This window comes from Musa acuminata, chromosome BXJ3-3, assembly GCF_036884655.1.
Source record: "Musa acuminata AAA Group cultivar baxijiao chromosome BXJ3-3, Cavendish_Baxijiao_AAA, whole genome shotgun sequence".
In the NCBI taxonomy this organism is placed as follows: Eukaryota; Viridiplantae; Streptophyta; class Magnoliopsida; order Zingiberales; family Musaceae; genus Musa; species Musa acuminata.
In genome coordinates, this window is record NC_088351.1 from 4,086,406 (window position 1) to 4,112,062 (window position 25,657).

The 25,657-nt window shown below is 41.3% G+C and overlaps 4 protein-coding genes across 8 annotated transcripts; 2 read left to right on the plus strand and 2 right to left on the minus strand.

Annotated features, from left to right (window-relative positions):
* The first annotated feature begins 130 nt into the window (after positions 1-130).
* LOC135632245 (uncharacterized) lies at positions 131-7,739 on the plus strand. Of its 3 annotated transcripts, XM_065140650.1 has the most exons (4): positions 131-633; positions 2,403-2,771; positions 2,891-7,468; positions 7,549-7,739. In XM_065140650.1, the coding sequence occupies exons 1-3, from the start codon at positions 487-489 to the stop codon at positions 7,424-7,426; spliced, it is 5,052 nt and encodes a 1,683-aa protein (XP_064996722.1). In that variant the 5' UTR covers positions 131-486; the 3' UTR covers positions 7,427-7,468; positions 7,549-7,739. The 3 variants fall into 3 exon arrangements, with proteins under 3 accessions (XP_064996722.1, XP_064996721.1, XP_064996723.1); XM_065140649.1 differs by having other exon boundaries at positions 2,891-7,739; XM_065140651.1 differs by lacking the exon at positions 131-633 and having other exon boundaries at positions 2,632-2,771; positions 2,877-7,739.
* Positions 7,740-9,463: 1,724 nt separating this feature from the next.
* On the minus strand, positions 9,464-10,641 carry LOC135632246 (GCN5-related N-acetyltransferase 5, chloroplastic-like). The gene is made up of 2 exons (XM_065140652.1): positions 9,927-10,641; positions 9,464-9,868 (listed from the first exon to the last, which is right to left on the minus strand). Exons 1-2 carry the CDS (start codon positions 10,637-10,639, stop codon positions 9,598-9,600), a joined length of 984 nt encoding a protein of 327 aa, XP_064996724.1. The 5' UTR covers positions 10,640-10,641; the 3' UTR covers positions 9,464-9,597.
* Positions 10,642-11,915: 1,274 nt separating this feature from the next.
* On the minus strand, positions 11,916-15,809 carry LOC135582154 (rac-like GTP-binding protein 3). 2 transcript variants are annotated; one of them, XM_065140653.1, is made up of 8 exons: positions 15,397-15,809; positions 15,217-15,304; positions 15,025-15,134; positions 14,867-14,930; positions 13,835-13,899; positions 13,689-13,754; positions 13,433-13,536; positions 11,916-12,194 (listed from the first exon to the last, which is right to left on the minus strand). In XM_065140653.1, exons 1-8 carry the CDS (start codon positions 15,499-15,501, stop codon positions 12,152-12,154), a joined length of 645 nt encoding a protein of 214 aa, XP_064996725.1. In that variant the 5' UTR covers positions 15,502-15,809; the 3' UTR covers positions 11,916-12,151. The 2 variants fall into 2 exon arrangements, 1 of the variants encoding a protein (XP_064996725.1); XR_010494645.1 differs by having other exon boundaries at positions 11,971-12,194; positions 13,433-13,588; positions 15,397-15,635.
* Positions 15,810-23,442: 7,633 nt separating this feature from the next.
* Positions 23,443-25,573, plus strand: LOC135633230 (protein RICE SALT SENSITIVE 3-like). 2 transcript variants are annotated; one of them, XM_065142444.1, is made up of 7 exons: positions 23,443-23,882; positions 23,973-24,026; positions 24,097-24,240; positions 24,316-24,425; positions 24,544-24,585; positions 24,685-24,741; positions 24,916-25,573. In XM_065142444.1, the coding sequence occupies exons 1-7, from the start codon at positions 23,746-23,748 to the stop codon at positions 25,332-25,334; spliced, it is 963 nt and encodes a 320-aa protein (XP_064998516.1). In that variant the 5' UTR covers positions 23,443-23,745; the 3' UTR covers positions 25,335-25,573. The 2 variants fall into 2 exon arrangements, with proteins under 2 accessions (XP_064998516.1, XP_064998515.1); XM_065142443.1 differs by having other exon boundaries at positions 23,445-23,882; positions 24,316-24,421.
* The last annotated feature ends 84 nt before the right edge of the window (positions 25,574-25,657 follow it).

Genomic DNA, 25,657 nt, shown 5'->3' on the forward strand with positions numbered 1-25,657 from the left:
GTCTACTCTCTCCCTTTCCCGTTTCACCGAACCGAACCAAAGCAAACCAAACCAAACCAAACCAAGAACGGCTCTCCCTTTCACCCCTCTTGCATTGGTCTCGCAAATATAATCCATTTCTCTGCCTCCCCATACCGTCGCCAAGAAGAGAAGAAAAAGCCAAGCAAAATCCATCTTCCGGTTACGACCCTTGCGATTCCAATCCCCTTTCGCTGTTCGATTGCTGCCTTCCCCCTCCATCGCCATCGTCATCATCCTTCCATCTGTCCTTCCGTCGTCTCCCATCGCCAGTCTGTGGGCGGTGGGCGGAATTAGGGTTTCCTCCAGCTCGTCCATCGGGGTCTTCCTCCCCTGGATCTAGTGTTTGGAGGTTTTTTTTGCGCGGTTTGATTCGTTCGGTGATTCGGGAATCGGCAGCGATTGGGAATTGATGGTTCGCGCCGGAGGAGGGATCGGAGGCATCCAAATTGGGAAAGATGCAAGGCTATGCATGGGAGGGAAGGTGAGTGGAAACGGGGGCGGCATATGCGGCCGGTTCCTCCGCCCGGTGATATAGCAGCGTCAGCATCTGCTACCCTATCTCTTCGGCCGCCGCCGGTATCATCAGAGACCCCCTCGGATTCGTTCTTAAAGGTGCCTCCTTCCTTGAGTTTTTATCTTGGAGATCAGAACTTGGAATTGACGGTGGACAGTTCGATTGTAGTTTTTGTGTTGGTTGGATATTTTCTTGCCTTTTCATTGTATATCTGGGAAAGTTTCGTTCGTACGTCATTTTTTTTTTTCCTATCAAATTTATGGTTGTTAGGTTCCAACTAAAGATGAACACTTAATATGGATTGTGAACTCTGACAACTTTTGCACTAGGTCGCTTATGTATTTTCTCCATTCAGTGAGAAGATATAGAAAATTTAGGAACACCTACAGATGCAGAACGTTTTATTCTGTTAGAAATCTCTCAATTGGGTAAACGAGCATAACAATAAAAGAATTATTTACTTTCACGAGGTTGAAAAAAGCTTGTGTTTCCATCTCTGTTGACGGTTTAGAAGATGTTCATGCTTCAGTTAAGCTTCCAACAGCACATTTGGATTTTATGTTCATTTTGTTGCAGTATTTAACACAAAAGTCCTATATGCTGTCAATCATATTCATTCGTTTTGGTGGGCTCATTGTAGTCACACAGCTGCTTTGGGTAATTGAGTTTCGGTTGGACATGTAGCAAGCCCTTTTTCTTTGAAAGTTTCCAGGGTTTGGAATGCTGGAATAATTCACATTATGCTGAGAGTTTTCTTTACATTGTTGTTGAATATAACAGATAATATATTGACTTTGAAAAATGATGGGATTGTGGTAGGAAGATATCCTAATTTGAATGCTTTTTACCAATGTCGGCTAGGATAATTTGTTTATGACTAAGTATTTGAGAGATTATGAAATTGATATGAGCTTATGGTGCAACCCAAACTCATCTCAATGGGCCTTGAAGACACCTAATAAGATCTTAAACTGATGTTCAAATTAGATAGAGTCTTAGGTTTGTATTTCAGAGATAAAAGACAGTTAAGTTTGCAGATAATCAACTCTTTGAATTTGAGGATCTCGACACTTTCGAAGGATCAATTCAATATCTGAATAGGGATGTATCAAGGCTTCTTCAGGTGAGTGAAAATATTATGGGACTGAGCAGGATTATTGAGGCCATTATGAGAGAACAAGAATATTCGTCCCTTTCATCAGATTGAGGTAAATCTCTGGATCTGTTATCTTCTGTGGTCAATTTTGTTGATTTTTTATCCAAACATATTGAAAATTCAAATATATATGATCCTATGTGTTAAAGATATATAACCTTATGCTCACGTCTAAGTACTCAGATGGCTAGAGCATTCAGTTGCCTACCAACAGGCTGGTTTTTTTATTCCTCAGGAGTGTTTGTGTATGCGTCGTTGGTGCCTTGTGCACCATATATTTATGCATAGAGGGAAGGAGTGAGAAAAGAGAAAAGGATTTCATAAGAGAAATACTACTTGGGTTCCAAATAATGGGACACCGTTAACTTGAAATCCGTGGTGCAGTAGCCTGTTCTGTCTCGAATGACAGAGTGCAGGATCCACTTGCTGAACATGCTAATAGAGGTTGGCACAGCAAAATATTGTGTTTGAACTTCGAAGGGTGTGGGAAGTAGGAAAGAATTGAGTCCCTGGTAACACTGCATTGGTGGAAGTCTCATGGATTGGGTCACCAATTTTTAGAATGATAGTCCTTGTATCTTTTATTTAGTGTTCTACTTAGTCCTTGTATCATTGATTTACTGTTCTTCTGCATTTTGCATGACACTGAGTTTATTTCATTTTGTTCTACTTTTCTTATATCATCTGGCTAATAGTTCTTTTTCGTCACAGGATGGACGCCAAATTCGAGTTGGTGATTGTGCACTTTTTCAGGCTGGAAATGCTCCACCTTTCGTTGGAATAATTCGCCAGTTTTCAAAAGGCAAAGAGGATCATCTTAAGTTGTGTGTTAACTGGCTTTACCGACCTGCTGACATTAAGCTTGCAAAAGGCATATTGCATGATGCTGCACCAAACGAAGTCTTTTACTCCTTCCACAAGGACGTGATTCCTACTGCTTCATTGCTCCATCCGTGTAAAGTTGCATTTTTGCAGAAGGGTGTTGAGCTTCCATTAGGGATACCATCTTTTGTCTGTAGGAGAGTATATGATATTGCTAATAAGCGCTTGTGGTGGTTGACTGATAAGGATTATATCAATGTGAGTTTTTCAATATATTTGTTAAAATTGCTATTTGATGGTAGTGTTAGGACAAACCATTCTTATTCTGTCATTTATATTTGTGCACGTATCAACCTTTTACAGTTGTCCTTCCTCAGGAACATCAGGAAGAAGTGGATCAGCTTTTAAACAAAACTTGGCTAGAAATGCATGCAGCAGTGCAATCAGGTGGGCGGTCACCAAAATCTCTGAATGCTCCTGCAAGCACACAACAGTTAAAATCTGGTTCAGATAGCATCCAAAATAGTGGCACCTCCTTCTCTTCTCAGACCAAAGGAAAGAAAAGGTTGAGAAGTGATCAGGCTGTGGAGCATCTCAAGGGAGATCAAGACACAGAGACTGTCAAGCGAGACCAGGTAACAGAACCCATCAAGCGAGAGCATTCCGCTAAATCTGATGATGGTGATTCCGTTAACTCTATATCTGACAACATGAAGACAGAAATTGCCAAAATAACAGATAAGGGTGGGCTTGTAAGCATGGAAGGGGTTGAAAAATTGGTGGATCTCATGCATCTTGATAGAAGTGAGAGAAAAATAGATTTGGCTTGTCGGATAATGCTTGCAGATGTCATTGCAGCCACTGATAAAAATGATTGCCTTGGAAGGTTTGTGCAGCTCAAGGGAGTGCCTGTGTTAGATGACTGGCTCCAGGAGGTACACAAAGGAAAGACCAGTGATGGTAGTAGTCCCAGGGAAAGTGACAAAATAGTTGATGATTTCCTCTTGTCCTTGCTTCATGCACTTGAGAAGTTGCCTGTAAACCTCAATGCTTTGCAGACTTGTAATATTGGTAAGTCGGTGAATAATCTTCGCAATCATAAAAACCTGGAGATCCAGAAGAAAGCTAGGAATCTTGTTGACACTTGGAAGAAACGGGTTGGTGCAGAATTGTCAAAAATTGATGATGCAAAATCTGTTGGATCTAGCCAGCCTGTTTCCTGGCCAGTCAAGCCAGGTTGTTCTGATGCTAGTCATGCAGGAAATAAGCGCACTGGATCAACTGAGGTTGTTGCTAAAATGCCCGTTGCTCGGTCATCGGCATGTAAAGCTTTGTCTAGCAAGCCTGGAGTATCAGATTCTACTGTGAAGTCAGTTTTTCTTGCTTCTGTAGCAGTCAGTTCGAAGGATCCACATGGCAAAACAGCTTCTAGTAATGGGGGTTCAGAGTCGATCGCTGTAGCAGTTAAAGAGGAGAAGAGCAGTGGTTCCAATCAGTCTCAGAACAACCACCAATCTTGTTCTAGTGATCAAGCAAAAATAATGGCTTCTTCCTGGAAGGAAGAAGCAAGGAGTTCGACTGCTGGATTGGTGAATACTAGCAAGCTAACTGGTGGTTCATCTCACAACCGAAGGTCAAGCAATGGGATTCTAGGAACAAATTTATCAGGAATTCAGAAGGAAACTCATTCTGGTAGGTCTGGTTCTGTCAACAAAGTTATGACATCAGAAAAAGCATCACAATCTGGATCAACATGTGAAAAGCCACTGGATACAGTTGTTGGCGATCATGGAAATAGCAGCAGGCTGATTGTCAGGCTTCCTAACCCTGGTCGAAGTCCTGGACATAGTGCCACTGGATGCTCTTCTGAGGACCCATTGGTCATGGGCAGCAGATCGTCGTCTCCTGGTATTTCAGATAAACAGGACCATAATGATCAGAGAGTGAAACGACGGAGTGATGTTGCTTGTTCTCATATTTCCTCAGAAGCTAAATCAGAGTCATGGCAGGGCAATGATGTCAAGGAAGGGCTTGTTGGATCTGAAGGTGTGAGATCACCAACAGCTATTCTTGATGAAGAACACAGCAGAAATATTGTGGAAACTGGGAATGTTGCAGATGCTACTAGGACTGCCTGTTCATCACCTGGGAATGAAAATGGGGTTTGCTTGACTGAACCAAGGACAAGTTCTTTTAGTTCTATTCATGCCTTGGTAGAAAGCTGTGCCAAGTACTCTGAAGCTAGCACTCCTTTAGTTGTTGGAGATGATACTGGGATGAATCTACTTGCGACTGTGGCAACTGGGGTGATTTCCAAGTCTGACTTAATTTCACCCGCTAATTCACTTGGAACGTCACCTGAAATGGGGGATCCATGTACTGGTAATGATAATTCCAGAATGAGGTTATTAAGTGATGATGATATTGTCCAGAGGAATGTCCAATGTGATGAAGCTACTGATGCTGGCTATGAGAAACAAGAAAAGAGTGTTGGTTCTGTTTTAGCTATGGATCTGTTGCATCAAGAAGGGACCAACATCACAGGTAACATAAGAAATGATATTCAAAAGCAGGAAAGTAAATCAACCATTGACCCAACGACACAATCTACTATCTCCTGCATTGGTCATAAAAGTCTAGATTCTCCTATGAAAGTAGAGGTAAATCTCGGGGAAGAAACAGTTGATGTATGTTTTTCTGTGCATAAAAATGGACAAGTTGTGGAGCATGATAGTGATGGAGCCTCTCCACTTGAAGGCAAGCAACTTACTGGTAGCCAGGTTTCAGACATCTGTACAGATGATAAGCCTAATTTGATGAGTCCATCGATCAATGATAACAAATCTTTTGAATGCTATCATAAGAAAATTGGAGATGGCAGTATGTGCACTTCTGATACTAAAATAGGTGATAGATGTGATCTGGATGTCGCTACTTCTGATAGAAAATCAGAGATGCCGCTTGTTGGGGAGCCTATGTCGACTCCTGTGGCAAAAGGAGCATTAGGTGTTGCTAGCTCAACTGACCAGCAGCAACCTCCATCGTTTGATGCTGTAGATGAAAGTGTGGATGCCATTGTCTCACTGCCTGTTGGAAGTGCTCTCTCTCCTAACGCTGCTGATGAGTCTAAGACTAGGAATTCTGATATCTCAGGAATCTATCAGTTGGAGTTGGGGCATGAAGCAAAGGACCAAAGCAGGGTTTCCCATTTTAGCATTGATGAACCAATAGGATCAGCTACTGCTTCTCTTGTCATTGCAGAGAGTGTTGGAGATACAAAAGAAGTTCATGAGAGTCATCCGATTGGATCAACAATTCAAGAAGGCCCACATACTCCTACAGAAAAACAAATTGAGAATTTTGCAAAATCCTCCAGGACATCTGGGTTTGATGCAGATGGAATGGAGGTGGTTGCATCATCTGCAGAGCCCTGCTTGTTGCCTGTTCCTGCTGAGCAGGATGTTTCCAATAAGCTCGAATTTGATTTGAATGAAGGCATTCCTGAGGAAGATGGGAACCAAGGCCAGCCAGATGTGTCAGCTGCAATAGTATGTTCATCTGCAATTCCTTCATCTAGCCTATCTCCCTTTGCAAATCCCATGTCAAATTGTTTGCCTGCCTCAATTACTGTAGTGGCACCAGCAAAAGGGCCCTTTTTTCCACCTGAAAATTTGTTGAAGACTAAGGGTGAGCCTGGATGGAAAGGATCAGCAGCCACTAGTGCATTTCGGCCAGCAGAACCACGAAAGGTGCTGGAGATGCCAGCCAATGTTTCGGATAACCCACCATCTCATGGTACGGGAAAGCAAGGCCGTCTTTTGCTAGATATTGATTTGAATATAGCCGATGAGAGAATTCTTGACGAAACAGCCTCTCAGAACTCTGTTCAGACTACAGTCTCAACTGTGGGATTTGTTAGTACTCATGACACACCTACAAGAACTGCTGGGGGCGTTGATCTCGATTTAAACAGAGTTGATGACGATATGGAAAATAGACAGTTCTTGTCAAGCACCAGCCATAGATTGGAGGTGTCTATTTTGCCCATCCGTCCTGCATCTGAAGGATTACCTGGTGGAGAATCAAATGTTCTTCGGAACTTTGATCTGAACGACAGACCAGGCCTTGGTGAAGTTGGTGTGGAACCCATACCAAGGGGCCAACAAGCAAATAACACAAGCTATTTTCCATTTTTAGCTCCTGTTGCAGGTCATAGAACAAGTAATTCTGAGTTTGGATGTGTATCATCATATTTCCATCCTAACTCTTATCCAGCTGTTGCTATACCATCTTTCTTGCCTGATAGAGGTGAGCAATCTAATCCAGTAGTTGCAACTCTAGGATTCCAGAGGACTATGGGGTCAGTAACTGGCGTTGGCAACCTTGGTACTGATATTTATAGGGGCCCTGTACTTTCATCATCTCCAGCTGTGGCGTTTTCTCCTGCTACAGCATATTCTTATTCCAACTTGCCCTTTCCTAACAGTTTTCCACTTGCCTCAACCTCTTTCTCTGGCGGTTCGACCCCTTATGTTGATTCTTCATCAGTAGGTGGTTCCTGCTACCCTGCTTTTCCTTCACCATTTGTTGGTCCTGTTGGTGCTGTTTCATCTCATTTTCCAAGGCCTTACCTCATAAGCTTTCCAGAAGGTAGTGCTAGTAGTGTGTCTGACAACAATCTGAAGTGGAGTAGACAAGGCTTTGATCTGAATACAGGTCCAGGAAGTGGAGATATGGAAGCAAAAGATGAGAGATTCCCTTCGGCATCAAGACAACTTTTAGTTCCATCTTCCCAGGTTTTCATGGAGGAACAGGCAAGAACATATACTCTGCCAGGCGTAGGTTCAAAGAGGAAGGAGCCTGAAGGGAGTTGGGATGCAGACAGATCTGCTAAGCAACTCTCTTGGAAGTAAGGAGACCGTTGGAGAACCCATCTTATCTGTAGATTCAGTCTGGTGAGCCACTAGTTTATTGTCTTTGTTATGGCTGTGAAAATTGGAGTGTTCATTATACATAATTATGCTTTATCATGCAGGCACAAGCTTATGTGGAATTTCTTTTCTGTATTGCTTTTTCACTAAAGTTATACACACACAAAAGCTCACATACATCCTAGTGTTTGCCTTGAGGATGACGTGGGAAACTTTCTAAGGGCAACCAAACCTTGCTGTAACTCATGTAAATGTTGAGATATGATTCACTTCTGAAACACTTTTCATGCTTTCAGAGGATGCTTTTTTGACATGTTTTAGGCTTTCAGGTAAGTTTGCTGCTTTTCTGATGGAAAATATATATGGTGGGCCTTCGATATATGGTGATGTTATCTAGATATTGCATATTGTTTTTGTCATCTCTTTCTCTAATGCCATTCTGAGTGCATTGGATCTTTCAAAGGCATTTGTCATCATCTCTCCTTGTCGGTGGTTCCTGCAGTCTATCATCTTCATATGCTTCTTCGGAACCCTGTTTGTGTCTGTGCTGCTCCTGCATTAACTTCTGTTTTGTATTTGCTCTGTCAAGTTTTCAGTTAAACCTGTCTCGGATATAAATAATTCAGTGGCTATGGTGCCCAGTGTCAAAGTAACAAGTTTGGTTTTCCTGATTGATTGACATTGTTGGTCTTTTATTTCTTAGGGAAGATGTGAAGCAGTTTGTGATTATGTGGTTTTCAACTCTTGTAGTGATTAATCATGTTTAACTTTTCCCCCAAGACAGCCTGTTGATTGAGAATTTGCTGCATTTTGAGTTTAAGAACAAAGGTGGATTTTGATTTGTTCGAGTGTTTGTTATTTGCTGAAGACATGACTTTGTTGATGCCGAACTAATTTTATGTTAATCTGACATCATAGCTAAGATTATACACTGTTTAATTTGTATAATGTATTCTAGTTAGCCATATTTTTCTGACTAGGAGACTACTGTTGTTGTATGGATATGGTGCTATTCTTTATCATAAAATTCAAAGTTGATTACCTGGTTTCAATGAGAGCATGAAACTACAGTAATCTTTTTATTTTCCCATCCTTTGATGAATGCCCAACAATATACAACACGAGCAGTTTCCAAGTTGGTACAGTTGTCTTTAAGCTGAACTTCTTTTGCTATTCATTCTGACAAACATATGTTATGGAAGGCATAAAATGCCATGATCTTGTGGCTTTGGGATAAAAATTTACATTTGGTACATGATTATGTAAGCAGCCAGGATTTTGAGATAACATAATACTCCCATTTAGGATGATGCTATGAAATCATCATTTGAAACATTGGCAGAGCTTTACAGGATGCTGACAGTAGTGATGACCAATAAGAGTGGTAGAAACACACATTGTTAGTTCTGTAAAAGTTGCCATTATTTTGATTCTGCTGTCTCATTCTTTTATGATGTGCCAAAAATATATTATTAATAATAATAATTGGCTGTCATAACTTTGTTATGGCTGCTAATATTTGTTCATCAGAATACAATTGTATTTTAAAAACCGACTGTAATTGCATCTTTCTTGATTTAAATATATTCTTCTTAGTTGATGTGGTGATTGATCTTTTCAATTCGACAGGAATTATTTGCATGAAAGATCTCTTTCCTTTTCTGTTCTCTGTAAGTTTCAGGTAGACTGCAATCAGTCTCTTTTTTGATCCAATTGATTTTATTTATTTATTTATTTATTTTTAGCTTCTCTTTTTTCCCTCATACCTCAATTTGCTTAGTGTCACTGTATTCAAGCATCAACATTGTAGCATCATTAACGTTGAATGAAGTATCATTTCATAACAAATGTTTCAGAACTAATTTTTCATCAGAATTATTACATCTCTAATGTGTTGTGTGTGCATCAGTTATTCCCAAAAAGAAAAGAAAAAGAAAAAAAGAAAAGCACCCCGGAGTAGTATATACATGACAAATAATTAAACAAACACAAAGACCTTGGTGCATCAGTTATTACCAATTTACCGCAACAACAACAACAAGTGCATCGACCTTATCCTCCACACCATGAAGGCCCGGTGACCATTCCAAAAGCACACTTACTTGGCATTAGATCCATAACACAACATCGTACGTAGTCGAAGGGGTGCGGTATCAGATTGGATGGTCGTCGCAAGCTGAGGTTTTATTGACCGCGTCGTCATCTGATGGAGGTGGCAGCTTTTTCCACATCAAGTGCTTGCGTCGTTGAAGACTCAACCAGATGAAGTAGCTGTCGGTCTTCGACACCTCATAACCCGCTTTCCTGTACATGTCGAAGGGGCCCTTATCCACCACCCTGCAGTGAAGGTATACTTCTCTTTTAGCCTTCATTCTCGTTATCAGCTCCTCGCATGCCTCCAGAAGATGCCATCCAATCCTCCTCCTGAAACGTGATCCTACCATGAAAAGCCCTGTGGAACAAGGAAGAGCAGAGTTGGTACCTTCGCAGCGACTTCCTGACGGCCATGTTGCAGATGTAAGGGCAGTCAGGGGGAGGTTGGGGCGTCGGCGGGGCGACATTGGCTCCGCGAGCGTCGAACGAGATCTCGGCAGTGCACGCCAGCTGCGCTGGTCCCTCGGCGTCGCTCTCCTTGTAGAACCCGATGAGCACCGCCACGTGCGGTTCCAGGGCGCGCCGCTCCTCCAGGTACTGCTTTACCAGGAAGGCGATGAGGTGGGCGTACCGGACGGGGACGAGCCTGGACTCGGAGAAGGTCTCAGCGAGGAGCGTCCCCGTGGCCTCCATCTCCCCGGGTTCTACGGGGCGGATCTCCAGGACGCCGCCGCGGTCGAGCTCCACGATGACGCGGAAGTCCCGGAGGACCTGGACCGCCTCGTCGTTGATGACCGCGCCGGGTTGCTCGGGGGCGTCGGTGCGAGAGGAGGCGGTGGGTTGCGTGGCCGAGGAGGACGAGAAGCGGCCGAGTAAACTTCGGAAAATCGAAGACTGGCGCTTCTCCGGGGGGAGGGAGGTGGTGGTGCCGGCTAAGGTCGTTGAAGGAGAGGAGGGGGCGAAGAGGCAGGGTTGGAGGGTGGAATCAAGAGAGAGGGAAAGACTGGATGGAGGACAAGCCATGGAGTCCTTCCTGTTCTTGTTGTTGATGATGATGAGAGAGAGGAAGAGGAAGGAGAATATTGTGGTCTTCAAATGCATGCACGCATGCGGGGGTGTATGCGCAATGGTTTCCAAGTCAAAGGGTGACTTGAAGATTACTGATGGGATATATTCCATCTTCTACTTGGTCACAAAGAAAGATGGAAGCATATTACTTGCAGCAACAATGATTCCTACATTGTTTAAGAAAATAATGGATTAAGGTGGTGGGAATAGACTTGGTTGCAAACCAAGATTTAAGCATTTTAAAAACAAATATTTGCCACTTTGCAAAGAAATTGTACCAACAAATTTAATTATTTCTAGATATCATAAACTTATATGTTAAATCCTAAATCTAAAGCCAACAATATGTATGTATGTATGTATGTATGTATGTATGTATTAATGAAATTATAATATTAAGTTAGACATGCAAAATCACCACCAAATATTAAAAAAAATATCTTCTAAACAATTAGAAATTACTTTGATATGGATAAAATAAGAGGGAATCCTTTAAGCAATATGAATATGTAAAATCAGAAATTAGTCTTAATGATATGAGAAGAAATAGATGAAAATCTTCAAAAGTTGTTTAAAAATATTATTAATTTAGGTGAGAATATTATTTTGTACATAGTTGAGTGGTGATCAAAGATGCATGTGACTGATTCCAAATAATTGAGACATTATGACTTGTTGATTTTATTGTAATACATATATTGCTGAATTTATATCTTGTCAATTTTATAGGGAAGAGTTTATGAAATTTGTAGTGAAAGTACAGAATAATGTATAAAGTATATAAACCTTTTTGACTTTGAGAAGTTAGGATGTTTCCTTCTAAAGTGATTCTTCTCTTTTTGTATCACAATTCATCAACCAGATTCAACTCAATTTAAGGACAATGAGACCTAAAAAGTGGTCTTCTTTCTTTCTAAGCTTATGCAATTTGTGTACTGGTCCAGTAAGATTTCACATGGAAGTAGCACTTCTAAGACTTTCCATATGATTTCACATAAAGCACTTCAAAAGCTCTTTCTTTGTCTTCATACACCCTGCAAAGATTCCTAGATGCAAATTCACATCAACAGGAAAACAAAACATTTATACACTGCATTGCTCAAGATAGAGCTAACAAGTTAGATGGTAGTATCTGAGTTTTAGCTTCACAAACATGATTACTGACCAACAACGGCAACAATGAGTATTTACAGAGCACCATACTAGCAGTGTTTCCAAACTGATACAAATCTGTTCAGACTACTTCATGATACACACTTTAAGATATCAAGTCACCTTCGCGTTTCAAATCGGACGTTAACATCTGGAGTACATCAATTGTCTTTGTTAAAGTTCCCAATTGAAACAAAGTCGGTAGTAGCAAGGAAACACAACTTACAAACCTGCTCTATCCACACAAAAGCATAAATATTGTTCTTACAAGATGAAACATTTACAACTTGCAAGACCTTTTACACTACCAAACTCAGAGCCAATGCAGTCTTGGTCCGTGTCAGACGAGCAAAACAGGTAAATGGGATATATAATTTCTTGGTGGGAGAGGCTTCAGTTAAAGCTGCACAAAAGCTTCATCCTACATAAGATATTCCTGCAATTTCAGCATAAGTTGGGCTTAGTACAAATGTTTGTGAGAGAATGCAATGCTTTTTAACTCTTTCGGTATGCTACTGGACTTATACAAGCAGCAAGCAGCTTCTTAATCCATTTTTTTTCGTATCAGCAAAAATCATTGTTGCTAAATGTAATTTCCTCCAAAAAAAAATAAAAAGACTTGATACTGCCTAAAGATTTACTTGAGGTTGTTTCTACCATCATGCACAATTTAGATAGCATGCAACATGTGCAGTTGGATTGAGCCAAAAACTATAGAATACTCGCTTAAGATAGCTCAAACTCAACATTGTTGCTGTGGATAACTAAGATACTCTCCATGATTAAAAACAGAAAAGCTCTGAAGTAATTTTGTGAAAGAGATTTCATAGATGACAAACCTTCTGAAAAGCAGCATACATTTGATAAAAGAGCAGCGGGTTGATCAGAGTATTAAAAGAGAAAAAAAAAAAATCCAATTTTCATGTCCCTTCTCAATAGAGCTCTTCCTTTCTAGCTTAGTTCTTGTTGATATCTTGTTGGCAAAAGACCAAAGGTTTAATAATTACTTTCTGGACACCTGACATTAACCTTATGTTGCATTCCATTATAGCCAAAAATGGCAACCCTGTTTCAAAGACTACTCCACTTTTGAGTACCATATTCAGTTCTGAGCTTGGGGACAATATCCAAGTAAATATACTAATGAAAACTATAGTAAGATGACTGTAATTTTCACTTAGCTTAGGTTGATCAGGGGAGATAGGTCATGCGCAACTATTAGTTGCTTAAACTCAAGTCTAATTATTGGACAGATAGTACCTAAATGGTTCCAAAAGAACCCCCAGTTATCTTTATCAAATTATCAGGTCCCATTTAGTGGATTGATAGCATCTCTGGTTTTCACACTGGAGGAGCTTTTGGATACTGCAGATAAGATGTTCATGACTAAAAGAACAATTAAACAAACATAGGAAAATTTCAAAAGTCCTAAATTTGGTCCTATCACATTTCAACCATACAACAAGAGGAGTTGGCATGACAAGGAAATTATGCAAACAGGTTGACTTATTCTTGAAAACTTACACATGCAAAAAGAAATACCATATTAGATAGAGGAGTTAGTTTTTGGATTGGAACATCAGTGATATTGAAAACAAATAATAACAGCAGAAATTATATATGATAACTTGTATGAATAATACACTTAGAGGTTAATAGAACATGTCTACTTACAGAATCGAACAACCATATGTGGACTTTTTCTTCCTTTTCTCCTTTTGTTTTGCAGGAGGCTGGATAACTACTTTGATGGCAGCATCAAAAACTGCCTTGACATTCTGCAGATGGAGAGGTTTCGATAGGTGTTTGAAAGAGCATGTTGACAACAAGCTTGAGAAAATAAATGAAATTACATAGGTAAATAAATACTGCATGATGAACTGTTCTTCGCTTAGCCAAAGAATTTATAATAGAAAATTTTGAGACTAACCTGCTGGGTTTTTGAACTGCACTCCACGTAATATGCAGCACCAATCTTCTTTCTCAGTTCCTCTCCCTGTCACCAAGAATCACAGCCAACGGAGCAGAATAAATTTGAAATATACTAGGTTTATGATTGGTAAATGCATATGGCACCTGTGCAGTAGTAACAGGAAATATCCCAGGATGATCTGCCAAATAGTGCTTATCTTCACGAAGATCTGCAGAATTCATATTATTGGTGGTTGAAAAAGAAAGCACCAAGACAAATGTAAATTGGTACCATAGACATGCATAAACAGCAAAGTCTTGCCAAAATGTCTCCAGCATTTTTCTTTTTGGTTTGACTGTTGGAGATACATGAAATTATCATTCCGTCATCAGGAAAAAAGAAATAAAGGAGTAAATGTGTGGCATCAGCCAGTATATTAATGGATGAGGTTTTGGTGATATATGTATCCGTTTACCCAGGTTGGTGCATTGACCCCTTGTTTCGGGTACTCCCTAAAGAATATCCCCACAACACATTCTGATTTCCTACTAACTTATCATTTCAGTGTTTTCTTCTAAAGAATGCTTTCACAAAACTAATTCATTTGGGTCTTCCTTCCCTAACTAGGCTTGGAGTATTTGGGTATTCCTTCTTTATCTAGATTCTTTCCTAGTCAAGAGAACTGCAAGCTTTCCTCCATCTTGGTGCGGGTTTAACCATCATAACTTAAAGAGTTTGCTCTAATTCCTAATGTCTCTTCTATGCTTAATGATAATATGGTATGAAACACTTTCTTCTCTAGACTGACTTGGGTAGGTGTTCAGCCATTTCATTGGGCCTCAATAATAAAGTTCAAAAAATGAAGTAGACAAAGACTCAATTGTGAGTAATCAAATTCTATACTCCATGATTCAGCTATGTTTGTTGTATTATAATTCACTATTACATCTGTTACTAGACTGATATGCTCTGGACTCATTATTGATCCTAGCAGTACATGAATTCATATGACTAGCTTCAGCTAGCGACACGAAGATTGCAAAAAAGAAAACGTTAACAATACCATGTCTACTGTCTAAGCAAGCATCACAAATCCCAGCCTCCAACAAACACATACAAGTCATGATCAAGAATTGTTCAGATGTAACATCGAAGTAAAAGCATCCTCTGATACAGAGAAAGGCTTCTCTACTCACCTAATTTGGTACCAACCAACAGCAAAGGGACTCCAGGGGCATAATGCTGCAGCTCAGGTATCCACTGGACATCATCAACACAAGAATTAGAAGCTGGAAAGATTGGGGAATGAAGTATTAGCCTGAAAACCACACATCCATCTTCCTAAACCTTTCACCTTTTTCACAACATTCTCATAGCTGGCTCGGCTCACTAGTGAGAAAGCCAGCACGAAGACATCTGCCCCTCGGTAGCTCAGTGGCCTCAGTCGATTGTAATCCTCTTGCCCTACAAAAAACACCCAACAAATCATGCCTGACAAGAACAAGATTGCAGCAAAGGTCATGCGACAATCGGGAATTCATGTCACCAGCAGTATCCCAGAGGCCCAGATTCACTGTCGTTCCGTCGACAACCACGTTGGCGCTGAAGTTATCGAACACAGTGGGCACGTAGTCCTACAGAAGAAGGATTGCAGAAGGGAAATCATGAATCAAGAAACCCAAGCAACGAAGCGAAGATCCCAAGAAAGGAGGGCTCGAGGAATCACGGTTGGGAACTTGTTGCTGGTGTAGCAGATGAGCATGCAGGTCTTGCCCACAGCTCCGTCCCCGACGGTGACGCACTTGATGAACCTGGAAGCGCTTGATGACATCTCTCCCTTGCTTATAACCCAAGGAGACTGGAAGGAGAGGAAAGAGGAGAAGCAAAGGGATGCTGAGGCCTTGCTGCTGCTGCTACTGCTACTGCTTTGTTAGGACTGTGGGGATGGGGAAGGTGGATCACATGACTCTTACGACCCCTTCTCCCAGCTAGTTTTCAATGCTCGGTCATTTCTGGCGAAAACAGACACTGTTCCTCCCTGTCTCCATCCTTCAATTTGCAATCTCACTTCCTGTGATGAGTACACAGGCAGAGGAGACTCTGCGTTCCTTTGTCTCTCTCGGCATGGTTCAACACTGGCCCGTGAGTTAATATGGTTAGAGAGAGAGAGAGAGAGGCATTGTGAAACGTGAGTGTCATAAAAAGGAGAGTGAGGGAGGGGAGAGTGGGAGAGGTGGGATCGACATGGCGAGCTATAAATGCAAGTGGAGGAGTAGCAGTAATAAAAGAGAAGGCGAACGAAGAAGCATTGGACTGCAGGAAGCGTCATTATGTTTGGGGGGAGACCACATTGGCTGGCTTAGATTTTGGCATCTTGCTAGGGGAAAAATGAAGACAACATGGATTGATAGATTGAGAGATAGATTTGGAATTGCTTCTATTGAGCTGGATTTTGTGTGTTTGTTGGTGCTAAAGATTCTATTACCCTACATTAGATTAGATTATTGCACTGTAGCAATAAGATTGATATCCTCGTACTTTCATCAGTGCGGGATCCAAAGAAGATAAATGGATAAGATCTTATAGGAATAATCTTACTGTTGTCCTAAGATTCACTCCTAATCCAATTACTCATTTGGTGTCATCCTCTTCTGACCAACATAATATGTGTGTTAATATGATATTATGTTAGGTTTATGATTGGATAATGGGAGGGTAAAAGATGCTTAGAATATATAAAATACTTTGCACTTCTAGGAATGTAATGAGAGGGTAAGCCTGCCATGGAAACATTGTTCTTTTTTTTGTCTTATCCAGATGATCAATAAAAAAAATCAAAAACAAATTAATAGAGGTTACTTTAATTTCTATATTGATCATTAATGTAAAAAGGAAGAAGAAGAACTCTCAACTATTCATAAACTAATCAATAAGTTAGAACTGGAAAGATTTATAAACACCATTTTGAATCATCTTTATTTCTCTATTCTCCTTCTCTGCATCTCTTTTGTTTAGAAAGAATAAGACCTTAATTAGTAGTGCTCAAGCAATAGTATCAAAGTACTAATGTATCAGATTAAGGCATTGACATATTAATTTCAAAGAAGATGTGTGTAAAGAATTTGTCATTCCTAATTCCATTTTGACTAGAATGACAAATGCAAAGACAATTAAGAGCTTGTTGTAAAGATCTAACAAACAACAAAATATCATCAGCTTTATTCTAAAAAAAAAGATTAAATAAAAACATCATTGGAAAAAGTGACACAACATAGAATGTGAAACCATCACCAGCTGAGTAAATAACAATCAGATTTGAGGTCTGAATAATCCATCATTTATGGACTCCTAAAACTTCATCTGCTATGGAAATCTAGAAATCAAGCATGTGGATAAAGAACTTCAAAAACATGGTCAAAAGCACACTGAAATTGAATACAGTGGAACATCATAAAAAATGCCTTGGTTTTCTTGCACTGGTGAATATATGATGTGAATACATGAACCATGATTTCTGGATCTGAAATCTTCATGACAGCACATGTTGTATTTTTCTAGATGCCTGCTATCAAGAGCTTCATTCTGATCATAGGTACAGTGAGATTCTGCTTCTTTGTAGCTGCCTCTGTCAAGACTTATGTTGAGTGATACTTATTAGGCATCCTTTAATAAAGAATTATTGTGCAATGTATTCAGATCCAATTTGAATGAGAAGCAGTTCTTCAGATGTTCCTTTTTCCTGGTTCACCACATCTATCAGTTCTGAGTCCACCTAGCATTGATCTGTTTCAACAATTAGAATCTCTTGTGGGCTACAATTCCGTAGTATCAAATGAATTAATATCTACTTTGTCGGGTGAGCAATTCTCAGCTGGGCCAGAAGCTAATGAGGGCTAGACTAGATGGTTTAAGGTTCTCTGGGAGTTTGGAGAACACAACATAGATTCTAAGAAATCAATACAGGTAGGTGTGCAATAGGCACAGAGTTGAGTAAGATCCATAGTGTTCTCGGCTGCTGCAATGATCCATCTAACTTGATCACAATGGAACTATGATGGCCAGCTTGGGGAGATCTCCATGGTCTGGACCACATGGGCTGTGTTTCTGCTTCATCAAGTCTTCCTTCCTATACTTGATGGAAGTCTGATGTTGACATCTTCTTGTGCTCACTCCTCCAAACCTCAATCTGCTTTCCTGTACAGAGATGAAAATGCTTGCCTTCTTCCATATTCTGGCTATGTGTCGAGAATTACCAGATCAAATACTTTATAAGCCCCTCCACAGGCATTGGAACATACAACTAGTCCCAGGCCCCTGTTGTTATCTGCCCTTTTGCACTCCATGTCCTTCATGTGCTTGGAATCTCCCTTAGTAATGGTCATGTCTAGTACTTGAAATGTCCAGGTTATGTTGAAGGGTGATGAGGATATCCAACACGCCTAAACTCAATGCACATGCGGTTGTCCCAACTTGACAGGTTGCTGAAAGATAAAAGCTAAGCCAACTCTGATAGCTCCACAGGTTTTTGAGAAGAACACTGTACTGTGTAGCTGCCATGCTGAGGATGTCTTTTCCAAAACATCACCACCTCTTGTTACATGTTTTGAGCTTCCACCGAGCAAAGCTTACTGAGCTGAGGTTGTCTTGGACATGACTGTGCTGAGAACAAGTGCCATCGAATGGTAGACTGACATAAGCAATGTTACCAGTAAACATCTTCCAGAGAGCCTCCCATGTGAGTTTGGGAGGACTTCACTCCTCTGTCCTCGTTCATTGTCTGTTTAGAAATGGCATAAAGCTTGTAGTTATGAACAGAACCAAATCCACAATTAGATAGCTTTCATCACCAGTCCTGTTCATGAACAAGGTTGTCGCTACATCCTGCTGTAGCCTATGTTGTTGGCATGCTCAATGATATGAAGTACTCAACCTTCATTTCAACTATCACATAATCTTAAATTCAGCTTGTTCAGATACTCGAATGCCAATCATTCGATGCAAGAAAGCAAACTGTGATGCAGTACCAACTGTTCAAATCCACTTTGTTCTTATTAAAGCACCTCCTGACTTGTTGCTGTTAGGATCAACATGGGTTGGCTTGATGATACCTTTTCTTTTGTTGTTAGGTCTCTCCTTTATAATTGTCCTTCATAGGACACCTGGTGTTTTGTGCAGTGAAGGATCAGTCTGAAGTGGAGCTTAATGGTGATACTGCTCAGACACTCACCTTTTGTTTATGTGTTGAGACAGTTGTTGTTCCCTAACTTCATGTTATAGACAAAATGATCATGTGTTGCATGATTATGGACTCAGATATTCCACTTCAGATCATTATCTACCTTAAACCATGTTTGGTGGGTACATTGATTCACTCACCAATCTTCTCACACAATTATGTTCACTCTGCCATAGACAAGAATCAATTGTAGATATCATAATATCATCATTATCAGTCTTTGAGAAACAATTTAAATTTGCAGGCTACCTTTTGATGAAAAAGAGAATCTAGTGCTCCTCTTCTCCCCCCCACCCCCCTCTTCAGGTGTCCTGTTCAAGGAGCTCCTTTCCTTTATGTGCCATCTGTAAAGGAAAATTGATCATTTACAAGGATAATTTTGTTGGTTTTAATGTGATTAGGAATTGCACCTCTCCAAGGTGTTCATGTATTTGTTGGCATCAGAGCAAGAACTTAAGATTGGCTCATTGTGCTGTAGACCACCCCACCTGTTAAATGGATGGGAATCAAATCCTTGCTTGGTCCACTTGACAATCTATCAAAGATGCTGAGGGTGAGCAATAATTGGAGATCCATCACTAACCCCTGATATGCCATCATCACCCATTAGAGGCTCCCATTCCCTGCATCTCTCCTGACAACCTGAAAGAGTTGTTCCATGATTGCTATTTGGTGATGTGATGCCATTTCTTCACTTGCTGTCTTATGGAAATCTCACTTCATCTTTCTCATGCCACCAAACCATGGACTCCACTTCCTTGTTGCTTGGTGAGGAATCCATCAATCAGAGTGCCTGAGAAAGAGAGAAACCCAGGGAGGTCCATCCATCCATCCTTGGATGTCATCATAATTCTTTTCCACCCATGTGATGTCCCCTCTGTAAAGAGGTGGATGAAACCCAAAACATGTGTGTTGACATGAGTTGACAGTGGGTTCTAAGCACAACACAAGATGGTGATACTAAGAAAGGCCAGTGGATGGAAAATGTCAACTGGAATGGCTTGGGTGAGGTGGAAGTTGGGAGAGAGGCTGGCCATGAAGAGGGCCACACTGTTGATTGAAAGAATCTTGTACCTTTACTTAACATAATAAGACTGCATATTAAGGACACAATGACACCTTTTATTGTGGCATATTCCTCCATAAGATTAACTTTATGTCTTGACAAATATAAATTCTTTCGTGTTTTTAAGGAGGAGAATAATATTATTAATTGGTCGATAAGTATACTCGTACAATCAAATCATGTCATTTTCTCGATCCGAAACTAACCTTCGAAACTAGATTTTTTTTAGTTCGCAATGATGTACTTTTCGATTACGCTTAGTAAAATTTATTAAAAAAAAAAAAAAAACTTATGAAAAGAATCCACAACTCATGAAGTATGGCAATAATGCATATCATATGAATATAATCAGTCTTAAGACTATCTCTGCTTAGTCAATCACTAAATCCCACCTAAGCTGCACAATCTTTAGACACAACAATGAGTAAAGGTGGAAGCTCCAGTGTCATGGTGAAGTGATGTGTACCATGATGCTGATAACATGTCCTACAACCAAACAGAGATGCTTATTCCATCCTTGTGATGATGTGCAAGTCCCTTTCAGTGCCTAGAGAAAAAAGAAAAAAGAAGATGTAATCATGGAAAAGGCTTGCTCCTTATTACCCATACAATGATAACCATCTAAAACCAAAATCATGATTAGTCTAATCGACAAACGACTGTAGATCAAATCTACTGGGAACAATGAAGTTCCTAAGATTTGACTATGTTCCACTTTGGGCATGCATCCAAGAATGGAGCCTCAGATCAATGCTTAGGATGGTTGGAGTTGTAACCATCACCATGGGATCCAATGACACTGCAGCCATTGATCAGTGCTATGTCAATTATCCAACACAAGCATCAACCACTTTCTCACCTTTGTTCCCTCTTTTTTTACTTTTCTTCAAGGCATGCATTTGATTGGGAGAAGGATACAACCAGGGCTCCATCAAAGTTCAGAGGAGCCTGGCATGGCAAAAGAGAAACAGTGTACAGCATAGTTAGCTTGTTATCAGCACCAGCAATACTCCTCAGACTCCAGGTCAGCCTAGATTGTCCATGCACAGGACCCTACTCTCTCAGCCTGCATTATGATCTGCAACCTAGGGTTTTGTCATGGATGAGAGCAATACTGAGTTGTCAAGGCATAATAATGATCTCCAAATGAAGATTCTGTACTTCAATAGGAAGATATATTATCTCCTGTATGAGGAGCCAAGAAGACAGGGAAAGGGTGACACTATCTTTTCATCGAGGGAGTACATGGAGCTTTTAGAGGCCAAGACTGTGACCGGTGTACAAGTTGGAATTGGCAGCAGTGGCTTGAAGCAGCATTGACCGAAACTTATTCACCCTTCTGATTCCATCCTCTAAATGCTTTACCACAGTGTAAAATTAGTCTACACATGCATTTGAACACCTCAAATCCTTCCACTGAGTTCCTCCATTCTTGGACAGCATTAAATAGTGGGTGTCTCAGAGCACAGAACTCCTGCAGAACTTTGACCCATACCAGAATGTGGAGGAATGAGAGGGACAAGTGACTAAAGGTATGTCCACAGACGATAGAGAAAGTGGAGGACTGCTGGTGCTCCATCTGCATTTGGATAAAATTAGCAATGTAACCCTATCACATTTCTTGTATGATAGTCTCCCAAACACTTAATAATGCACTGTCCAAAATTTGGATCAGTCTGCAACAGTAAGTCACCCATGCATGAAATATACATCTAACCACTTGAATCTGTGCATGTCTTGCTGATGATTTATTGCATGCATGCATGCACTGAGATTTGAATGTAGAGTTTTGAATGCTATTAGTGCAAAGTGTGATGCAAATATCAAGACAAGTGACAGACACTTAGAGACACAGTTGGCACTGTAATCAAGGTTCTTTGACATCAGCGTTACATGAGTTTGCCATCTAAGACAGACAACTCTACCTATGTTCCTCAAGATGTAAGGGGCAGAAGATACTAAAACTCAGGTTTCCCTGCCTTTGGGTGGGAATCCCTTGTCTGGAAATTTTGCTTCACAGGCTTCTCTATGAAATCTTGCAATGTGATGATTTATGTAGATTGATTCCTGAAGGTTATGGGATGGCCAAGAGAACAGTGTTGTATATGAAGAGAGAGAGAGAGGGAGAGAGAGAGAGACCACCGGTGATATATTGGCCAGACTCCTCTGCCATTCCTTCCTCCCACATCTCTACCAACCTCTCCATTTCTTGCAGAGTATAAAGAAGATGGTCCATCTGATCTTAACATTAGATCCATACTGGAAACTTTTACCACTCTTTGTACCATAATCAACAAATCCATATGTTTTATCTTTCTCTCTCCATCAAAGAAAGAGGACAGAAGAAAATTATTAAGAAAGAAAGGCAGTGCACAGCAGTCCTTGTCATGGACAAAGCTGGCTGTGCTTTGGAGGGCACTCATTGACTAGCTCTTGGGGATATGTACCATGGCACCCTTCATTGAGTTCCATGTAAGTATCGAGGCGATGGCATGATGGGGATTAGACTTTAGGTTACGTGTGATGATGGTGCGGGTCAAAGAGGCCCGGGACTTGCTGGCTTTGCTTTCCCTGTCAGAGGAGAGGGTAAAGGAGATACGAAAGCTGCAGAGATGATGTCTCTGAAATCACTCTTTGGTCATCATGCAATCCCAGGGGACAAGGGACACTGCTCCATTTCCAATGGCTCACAGGTATCTTTCTTCTCTCCTCCTTTACTCACCCACACTGAGCTTTCCCAGGTAGGCCAAAAAGTACAGGGCAGAAAACTAGCTTTGATGCTTGCTTTCTGCTTTGACATGTCATCCATGCCAAGGAGATGTACTGCATACACATGTATCGTCGTGGACATGAGAGACTGAACTCTCAACCAGACCTAATGCTTGCTGAAAGTTCTCTGGAGTACGTAGCCACTGGACGAAGCAATTGCATGCGCAGACCCTTGTAACAATTTCTACAGGAAGAAGTCGGTGAAGTCTCAGATGAGCAAATGGTGGCATTCACTGGAGAAAGAACTCATTCACCTCCTTATCTCATCGGCAATGGCCCAAGTCGGAAAGGAGTGCAGCCCATGTGATGGCTTCCTTCTAAACTTGCGGTGCTATCTACCAGTGGCGTAGGAAACGGATAGGATTAGATATGTCCGCCATCAGTGCAACACATGCATTAATTGGCCAGTAATCTGTCCTACTTACACAAAACTCCTCGCATATGTACGTACTCACATGTACCACCGGAATCACATACATATCTGCAAAGCTAGACGGTTGATCGATGAGTAGTTGTCATTCTTGGATGTTCATTGCGTATGGAATAATATGACTTCTCACAAGTCCTTTTCTGAAAAGTGAGAGTTCCCTGATGTGTGTGTGTGAGAGAGAGAGAGAGAGAGGATTCAAGTGAGATGCAAAAGTTCCTCAAGTTGTGGTGTAGAATGACCTCATTTCTGGTTCGGAAAAGTAGGTCTGGTTTTTGCTCAGACTCAATTATATATGATGTGGCCAGGAAGAAAGTCTAATGATGAACAGCTTTGAAAGTTGTGGTTGGGTGGGGATAGGCGAGGAGACCATAGCAAGCAGGGATGTGGAGCTGTAGAGATGATACTGGTGAAATCTAGCTCATGAATGTGAGAGAGAGAAAGAGAGAAAGAGAGAGAGAGAGAGAGAGAGAGAGAGAGGTATATATTTGGCTATAGCTAGCACTGGTAGGTAGATTATAGATAGCAAGATAGAGAGGATGGTGTGGAGATCTGGTTAGTGATCATAGGCCTTTTAATGGAGGAACAACTCAATCCTTTAGCAGTCACCCACCTCCTGCAACACACCCTGAGAAGCTTGTGCAACCACAAGAGCTCCCAGTGGATCTATGCTGTGTTCTGGAGGATCTTGCCAAGGAACTACCCACCACCCAAGTAATCAAAAAGGAGCAACACATGCATCACGGATAAATTCCATCTTTTGCAGTAAGTTTCTAACTTCGTTCTTGATCTTTGTTGTGGCAGGTGGGATCTTCATGGAGGGGTCTATGACAGAAGTAGAGGAAACAGGAGGAACTGGTACATGTACTTTGTTTGGATTTCTCCACACACCTGAACACGCTCTTGAATCCTCTCTCTCTCTCTCTAGGATACTTGCATGGGAGGATGGGTTCTGCAACTTTGCTGCCTCCAGCTGTGAGCAAGCCATGACGGAAGAAGAGTGCCAGCTGAAAGGTCTCCAACCTGAGCTCTTCTTCAAGATGTCCCATGAGATCTACAACTACGGGGAAGGGTGAGCAGGAAGAAGATGACTCTGATGACTCCTCTCTTTTTTCCCTCTGTTTGATGCTGAGAATACTTTTGGCAGCTTGATCGGAAAAGTTGCAGCAGATCACAGCCATAAATGGGTGTTTAAGGAACCCCAAGATCATAAGATGGTTTTGCTGTCGACATGGAACAACCCTGCTGATTCCGTAAGTGCGTCTTTCTTTGCTTGCGAGCTCTTTTGCACCAGCTTAGTTCTGCGAAGCTATCTCTTGTATTACTATACTTGTTGATGTGTTTGTGGAAATGAGGGAATGCTTTGTTGCACCAGCAACCGAGGACTTGGGAGGCTCAGTTCCAATCTGGCATCGAGGTAGCATAAATACCCTTTACTGCTGTCGTTACTGCAAGTTCCATCATCCTTTCATCCAAGCTGCAGACTGACTTGAGTTGCCTCCCACCATTAATGCAGACCATTGCTCTGGTTGCTGTCAGGGAAGGCGTTGTACAGTTGGGTTCCGTCAACAAGGTCTCTCTCTCTCTCTCTACACAGATGATTAAGATTTCTTGTCTGATGATGATGCTGCTCTCATCTGATTCAACAACACAAATAGAACATACCCATAGATAGTGCATGCCAATTATCACATGGTCACATTGACTTGGCGTCTGTTGCTTACCTTCCCATGGCAATTGGATGAAGGTGATGGAGGACTTGAGCTTGGTCATTCTACTACGCAAGAAGTTCGACTACCTAGAAAGTATACCCGGCGTCCTCCTACCGCACCCGTCGTCGTCGGCGTGCCCGATGAGGATCGAAGCCTGCACACTCCCTCAGAACTGGCCCGCCTTCCCGCCGGTGGAGTTCTACGACCATTTCACCCCGCAGATGAGGGTCGTCACGCCGTCGATGAGCAGCCTCGACGCCCTCCTCTCGAAGCTGCCCCCGGTCGGCCTGCCGCCGCCGACGCCAGCGGTGTCCTCACCAGGCTACTTCGAGATGCCGGTGCTCGTGCAGCCGCAGAAGCCCTCCTCGGGAGTGATGGAGATGGAGAGGGTGGCGAAGGAGGAGATGGAAGAGGAGTATGGGCAAGAGAGTGGCGTGCTGGAGATGGGTGGTGAGTGCAGCAGCTCCATGTCTTACTATGTCAATGTTGCCAAAGCAGATGAAGGGTTTTGATCTATGGAATCTAAATGAGCAGTGTCTCCATTAAGAGCTTTGCTACTGTATGTGATTACAATCTGTAACCTGTGGTATTAAATAGGATGGCATTATCTAACATTATTGGGAGAAGGCATTAAAGGTTAGCAAGTAACATAGACATGAGAAATAAATAATAGTATCCTAATTGGGTTGATTATGTGAATCTTTTATCATCATTGATTTTATTTATAGTTTCTAGTAAACTTTTTTTAATGGTTTTATTTATAATTTCTAGTAAAAT

What these genes read in the sequence shown, in the direction of transcription:
- LOC135632245 (XM_065140649.1), top strand. Translation starts at nt 487, where the DNA reads ATGCATGGGAGGGAAGGTGAGTGGAAACGGGGGCGGCATATGCGGCCG. An exon ending in CCTCGGATTCGTTCTTAAAG is followed by an intron (nt 634 to 2,402) that starts GTGCCTCCTTCC and finishes TTTTCGTCACAG; the next exon opens with GATGGACGCCAAATTCGAGT. An exon ending in CTGATAAGGATTATATCAAT is followed by an intron (nt 2,772 to 2,890) that starts GTGAGTTTTTCA and finishes GTCCTTCCTCAG; the next exon opens with GAACATCAGGAAGAAGTGGA.
- LOC135632246 (XM_065140652.1), bottom strand. Translation starts at nt 10,639, where the DNA reads ATGCATTTGAAGACCACAATATTCTCCTTCCTCTTCCTCTCTCTCATC. An exon ending in GTCAGGAAGTCGCTGCGAAG is followed by an intron (nt 9,869 to 9,926) that starts GTACCAACTCTG and finishes ATCACGTTTCAG; the next exon opens with GAGGAGGATTGGATGGCATC.
- LOC135582154 (XM_065140653.1), bottom strand. Translation starts at nt 15,501, where the DNA reads ATGTCATCAAGCGCTTCCAGGTTCATCAAGTGCGTCACCGTCGGGGAC. An exon ending in TTCCTGTTACTACTGCACAG is followed by an intron (nt 13,755 to 13,834) that starts GTGCCATATGCA and finishes TCTTGGTGACAG; the next exon opens with GGAGAGGAACTGAGAAAGAA. An exon ending in GCAGTTCAAAAACCCAGCAG is followed by an intron (nt 13,537 to 13,688) that starts GTTAGTCTCAAA and finishes CTCCATCTGCAG; the next exon opens with AATGTCAAGGCAGTTTTTGA.
- LOC135633230 (XM_065142443.1), top strand. Translation starts at nt 23,746, where the DNA reads ATGGAGGAACAACTCAATCCTTTAGCAGTCACCCACCTCCTGCAACAC. An exon ending in AGGAACTACCCACCACCCAA is followed by an intron (nt 23,883 to 23,972) that starts GTAATCAAAAAG and finishes TTGTTGTGGCAG; the next exon opens with GTGGGATCTTCATGGAGGGG. An exon ending in GGAACAACCCTGCTGATTCC is followed by an intron (nt 24,422 to 24,543) that starts GTAAGTGCGTCT and finishes TTGTTGCACCAG; the next exon opens with CAACCGAGGACTTGGGAGGC.